The sequence below is a fragment of the Protobothrops mucrosquamatus genome, unplaced genomic scaffold (assembly GCF_001527695.2).
Source record: "Protobothrops mucrosquamatus isolate PMUCROS unplaced genomic scaffold, P.Mucros_1.0 scaffold665, whole genome shotgun sequence".
Taxonomy (NCBI): domain Eukaryota; kingdom Metazoa; phylum Chordata; class Lepidosauria; order Squamata; family Viperidae; genus Protobothrops; species Protobothrops mucrosquamatus.
The window spans coordinates 393,384-400,259 of record NW_015386953.1 but is presented as its reverse complement, the minus strand read 5'-3'; the positions used below and the strand labels follow the sequence as shown (position 1 = coordinate 400,259).

The window sequence follows — 6,876 nt, the reverse complement described above, 5'->3', positions numbered from 1 at the left end:
TTAATATTCAGCATCTCTGGTATTATTTAAAATAGATCAGGATTTGGAAAGCAAAGTGATAATCTGATGGGATATTAATTGGAAATTATATCTTCAAATAATCAATACTACATCATTAGTTTGGCGGCCAGTAATTTGTGTGATATTTGGACAATAGATCTAGTAATAAGGTTATATGAGAGTATGGACTATTAAATGTAATAATTTTATCACAACAGATTGCTGCAATCCTTGATCCGTAATAAGTTGTTCAACAGGTAGAGAAAAGTTGAATTCATTTCTAGAGCTACAGTCTCTGAAGTTAAATTAGAACAATAAGTAGCTTATCTCTCTCCTTGGTCTAGCAATGAAAATACCAAAATAAATGTTGCCAAGTGTTTTAAAATTAACATTCTGCTTCTCTTCCATCCTTTTTCTTATTAGTGGCGGCACCTGACCTGTTGGACCCCAAATCTGCCACTCAGAACCTGAAGCCACGGCTGTCATTTTCTACCAAGCCCACTGTACTTGCTTCACGGGAGGAAAGTGATACAACTATTAATGTTATGAAATGGAAGACGGTATCAACCATTTTTCTAGTGGTGGTTTTGTATTTAATTATTGGAGCTACTGTGTTCAAAGCCCTGGAACAGCCACATGAAACCAACCAGAGAACCACTATTGTGATCCAGAAGCAAATGTTTGTGTCACAGCATGCCTGTGTGAATGACACTGAACTTGAAGATCTAATTCAGGTAATTTCCTGTATTGAAATGTGTTCTTGCCATAGATTTAAATAAAACAGTTTTGATGTTTCTGTTCCAGCTACAATGTGGTAGAACTGATATTTGGCACAATAATTTGACTTATGTTGTAATGTATAAAAAGCATTGCTAATTCCAGTTTGGTTACTAGGCTTGCATTCAACATAATCTTCCCATTAAATGCTATTCTTGTGTTTCTTAAATTGTTATTCATTGCCAGATGTAATCCAGTATACTTCTGTTACATTGGGTCAGTTGCAAATTGATTTACTTGGGAAACAAGACAGAAAAGATTATTTCTGGGCAAAAGTGAGGAGGTTTTGGTTTTAACATCTCACTTTCTACTTGGATATATAATCATTTTTTTTACTTTTTCTGCCACTTAGACTACCATTATTACATGGAAAACAGTGCCAAATTATACTACGAATCCCATATATGTTATTTTAAAATACTCTTGCAAAGTTTACATTATGCTCTCATAATGGATTTATCATAGAAACTTATGCTTTTCTTGTTTTTTTTATAAATTTGTCCTCTTTTTCTATTAACCTGTCATCTTTTGTGATTACTTAATTCTGCTTGAATATATACTATGTTGAGAACAAGAGCTCACTTATTTATTCATAGAAAGATCAGTTTTGCTTCAGTGATGATGTTTCCTTGTATGATTGAACACATAAACATTATTTCAAAACTTTTTCAGAAAGATTTCTTGTTCCTGGTACACTAATGCACTATTTAGAATAGAATGGAATACTTTAATGGCCAAGTGTGATTAGACACACAAGGAATTTGTCTCCCGTGCAAAAGCTCTCAGTGTACATGCAAAGTAACAGAGTAATAATAATCATAATAATGATACCAATAAGAGGGGGTAGTAAAGGAATATGGGAAGGATAATGATAATACTACGGCTATACAATGTGGGTAAATAGATATAAGACCGTACTGTGAGAATTAGGTGTTCAGTAGAGTGATGGCATGAGGAGAAAAACCCTATCCCTGTGTCTACTTGTTTTGGCCTGCAATGCCCTGGAGCCCCATCCTGAGGGGAGGAATGGAAACAGTTTATGTCCAGGATATGAGGGGGTCTGTAGATATTTTTTCAGCCCTCCTTCTGATATAAATTATAAAGTTTGTCTTTAAAATAAATTTAATAATAACATAATAACAACATAATAGTATAGGGGGTACCTTGCTCAATAGTAGTAACTGTGAGAGGGATCTCAGAGTCCTAGTGGACAATCACTTAAATATGAGCCAGCAGTATGCTGCAGCTGTCAAAAAAGCCAACACAGTGCTGGGCTGCAATAACATGGATAGAATCAAGATCACGTGAAGTATTAATACCACTCTACAATGCCTTGGTAAGGCCACACTTGGAATACTGCATCCAGTTTTGGTCACCATGATGGAAAAAAGATGTTGAGACTCTAGAAAGAATACAGAGAAGAGCAACAAAGATGATTAGGGGACTGGAGGCTAAAGCATATAAGGAACGGTTGCTGGAATTGGGTATGTCTAGTTTAATGAAGAGAAGGATGAGGGGGGACATGATAGCAGTGTTCCAATATCTCAGGGTCTGCCACAAAGAAGAGGGAGTCAAGCTCTTCTCCAAAGCGCCTGAAGCCAGGACAAGAAGCAACGGGTGGAAACTAAGCAAGGAGAGAAGCAACCTAGAACTAAGGAGAAACTTCCTGACAGTTAGAACAATTAACCAGTGGAACAACCTGCCTCCAGAAGCGGTGAATGCTCCAACACTGGAAGTTTTTAAGAAGAGACTGGACAGCCATTTGTCAAAATGGTATAGTGTTTCCTGCCTGAGCAGGGAGTTGGACTAGATGACCTCCAAGGTCCCTTCCAACTTTATTATTATTATTATCATTATCATTATCATTATCATTATCATTATCATTATCATTATTATTATTATTATTATTATTATTACTACTACTATTATTATTTAAATGTACTTATAATAAATAAATTTATACATATATAAGTAAATATATTTATAATAAATAAATATATAATGACATAAAGTTATGTCATTATAAAATGACATAAATATGTATGCATTATGCTTCAATCAAATGAGAAATAGTTACTGTACTTCAAAATGGGGAATAATTGGCTGAAGCAATTATACAAATTCAAAAGGTTGCTGAATTTTATTTATATATATTATCAAGGGAAAAATAGCTTGGTTAAAGCATCCATCTATGATGAATACAGGCTTCCTTTCCCTTCTTGCTAGAAAATTTCTGTAAGCAAATGATACATATAAACATTCTCAAATTAAAATCACATCAATCCACATTCCAGAGTGATTTTTTTTATAACTTCACCTTATGTGGATAACTGTCATCCATGATCCTGATTGATTAGTTTGAATTTTGCTGACATGGGTAAAACTACTCCCAAGATTAATTAAAAAAAGATTAAGTCAGCTCCATTCTCAGATCAGTAGACTTATCTAGCACAAAGAAATCCAAAGATGTTAGCTACATTTTGAAATAAAACAAAATAGATGTTACTATATAAAACTGATCAGAGTAGCTATTTCAACTTAATATGAACCTTAACCTTTGATGGTACTTAAAAGGTAATTTCCTGAGGCTTTGATCCACACAAAAGACAAAACAAAATCTCTAAATCAGAGGTGTCCAAGCTTGACAACTCTTAAGACCTGTGGACTTCAACTCCCAGAATTCCTTAGCCAGGCACCCTGGTTGCAAATTCTGGGAGTTGAAATCCATAAGTCTTAAAGTTGCCTCCTGCTCTAAGTGAAGCTTTCCTATAGGTGGTTTCTAAAGACAGAGGTTCAAACTGGCCAGTAATGATACTGGAAAATCTGACCAGGATTTTTATAAGATGTTCTGGTTTAGAAGAATGCTGGATCATAAGAAAATCAGCATGGACAGCAGATTCATACAGTTTTTACTCCCTCAATGTCTCTTGTTTGGAGAATGATCTAAATATGGGGAAAGGAGGATTGGATCTATCCAAGTACCCACCACCACTATGCTGGGCCTTCTGGAACAAGATTCTCCTCTGAAATGTGGATGGATCTGGAGATCCCTCACTTCATTTAGCTTGCCATCTTTATCTTTTATTGATTTTACTTTAATTGATTTGATTGTTGCGAGCTACCCATAGCTGTTCAAAGTTGGGCAGCAAGCAAGTTTAATAAATGGTATGTGCTCAACCATGTGAAATCACAGCTACAGACTTTAGCTGGTGTTGGCCTTTATAAACATTGATTCTTCTCAAGAACTTAGGATGTGATAATGTATCAGCATAATATATCCAATGTGGTCTTTTTTATTGACAGATGGAAATTTTGTCCATGTGCAGATCTTTTAAGTGCTGCTAAGATTTTTTGGTATGGCACCTATTGTGTCACCACAGGACTACCAGAGGATCAATTGTCTAGTGTATTTGCCATAATCTTTCAACTTTGATTTTCAAAGCTTGATATTTTGTAATCCTTTCCAATTATTGTCTTCTATTATACTATATCCTGGTACTGCCATATCAATTATCCACAGTTTCTTTTTCTCAAACATAGTTACATTGGGTGTGCTGTATTTAGAAACCCCACAATATTTTAATTTGCTAATTTTTGACCACTGTTTCAACTATATGTTCCTACCATTTTTTCATTACTGGAACTTGACGATTTTTATGGTTGTTCCAGTAAATCATTTTGACAACTGTGACTTTATCATTAATATTATTGTGGTTGATCGCAGAATCAGTCAGATGTTTAGACTGGATTTAGCATTTGATCCACCATGGAGTCCTTCTCAAGGACCTGCAATCATCAGATGCTATTTGATAGTGTTAAAGGTATCATTGCATAATGTAAGCTGTTCCAAGTAAAGCTGCCTTTTGCAATTGTATGATAGGGATTCTGTCAGTGCTGATGGTATTCAATTAGTGCTCCAAGTGATTTGGGATTGTACCCAAGACACCTGTTACTATTGGTACTATCTTTGCTTTCTGTTGCCATTGTCAGTCTACTTCTATTTTTTCTCTTCTGTCTGCTGTCTCCAGATACTGCCACATTGACTATCCAGACTTTTTTTTTTTTTGCCTTTCTTACCTTATTAGGTTTGGGCAAGTGCTTGTCTGTTTATATTCTAAAGTCCCAGAGCATATTAGCATCTTCATTTTCTATTACTTTGTTTATGTTGTGGTCCCACCAGTTCTTGCTTGCAAAGAATGGTATTTTTTGCAGATAGGAAAGAAATGCACCATTGTTGCTGCTTTGTCAGGTCTTTGTGGTCAGTCTGTGTTATCTTCTTGCAATTGCTAACTATGTGGTCCACTGTCTCTTCAGCTTCTTTGCAGAGATGGCATTTGCTGCCTGTTGCTGTCTTCTGGTTTTGCATAGATGTGTTCTTAAGGCTTGGTCTTGTGCAGACAGAATTAGACCCTCTTCAACTGTCCTGCTCTTTGCCATTGCCAGGTCTTGTTATCTGCTTTGCCCATTAGTTTTTTTATGCACTGGCCATATAATACTTTGCCTTGCCATGTCTCTTTTCTATTCTGCATTTGGTCTTTCTTGTAGGCCAGTTTGGTCTCTCCAGTACTCACTAAGTCTTCATGGTATATTATCTTCAATGCATCTTCTTCACTATCCTTCAGCTATTCTTCCTATGCCCTTTTTTTCTTGTTCAACTGTCTGGGTATTTGCAACATTACAACATTATTGTTATGTTATTATTATGGTTGATAATGGTTGAGTCAGCCACATGTTTAGACTGGATTTGGCATTTTTATTCACTTATTAAATCTTTCCTAAGGATCTGGGACTATTATATATTAATAATAATAAATTATGGTTTGTCAATTATTAATATAAATCCCAAGATTGTCTTCTATAGGAGGCTAGCATAATTGCCTCCCCCTCTGAAATAAAATCCACCTAGATATTCTAAAGGTACTTTTGGAAACGTCTGTAAAATTTGATTTTTTCATTAGGTTTTGGACTATTGTTGTAACTATTCCTCTGCATAAGTTATTCTGTGGTTCTGTATTGGTTAGATTTCCAGGTTATGTATAATTATATTGTAATCTACATTTTTTTTAGTTTTGATATTGGTTATGTTGCCGATTACATTATATTTATCTTGTCTATTTATTTTCCCAAGGTTTGAGAGTTGGGGGAATTTACACTACTCAGAGTTGGTATGGTTAGAATGCTGAAAAGCCCTGTAAAACAAATGGGCAAATGAGTGTACCGTGTTTTCCCGAAAGTAAGACCTACCCCCAAAATAAGCCCTAGCTTGATTTTTTGGATTGGGCCTAATATAAACCTTACCCCCCAAATAAGCCCTAATTTTGAGGCAAAGTGCATGCCTAAAAATCAAGCTGCCCCATGCGCTCTGCACCCACTTACTGTTGCAGCCAGGCCTGCCATGAATCGACACCTGCCTCGCCTCACTGGCCCACTTTGCCATCAGAGGCCTTCAAGAAAGGCCTTTTCAGCTGAGAATCGAGCTACGGATTCAATCTGTAGTTCAGTTCGCAGCTACAGAGGCCTTTCCGGAAGGCCTCTGACAGTGAAAGGCAGGCCAGGGGGTGCCGTGCTCACCAATCCGGAGCTCCATTCTCAGCTACAGAGGCATTTCCTTCAGCCTCAGAAGTGGGCCGGCTGGGCAGGGCTGTTGATGCCACCACCGCGAGGTGAGACCATGGAAAAGACACCCTCCCCCCAAAAATAAGAACTGGTGCCACTTTGGGAGGCAAAAAAAAATTAATATCGGGTCTTATTTTCGAGGAAACATAGTATGTTATCAAGCAAGGCAGTGTCTACCTATTTGGTTCAAATAATGTCGCCCAGCTTAGCTGCTCTGCTTCTTTTCATTGTAGGCAAATGATTCTATTCCATATGAGTATGGTGCTCTCTGCAGGAATGCCTCTTCTTCCCCCCCCAGTCACTTTCTTTCATGGAAGTCTAGGAGTTTAAGGTTATAATGCAGAAAAGCTTTTTGATGAAAGTCTGCAAAGTGGCTGAATATTATTAAGAAACACACAATTAGGAATAGAAGAGTTATACATCTGATTAAATAGATGTGCTTCGTTCAAGGTCTTAGATATCAACTTTCCAAGGCACTTCATC

The 6,876-nt window shown here is 36.7% G+C and overlaps 1 protein-coding gene across 1 annotated transcript in view; it reads left to right on the top strand.

The window, feature by feature from the left end:
• The first annotated feature begins 428 nt into the window (after nt 1-428).
• Nucleotides 429-6,876, top strand: part of KCNK2 (potassium two pore domain channel subfamily K member 2) — a 74,372-nt gene continuing 67,924 nt past the window's right edge. Inside the window, exon 1 of the mRNA XM_015818023.1 lies at nt 429-734. Coding sequence (XP_015673509.1) covers nt 546-734 — 189 coding nt within the window. The 5' untranslated portion in view covers nt 429-545. The remainder of the gene's footprint in view (nt 735-6,876) is intronic.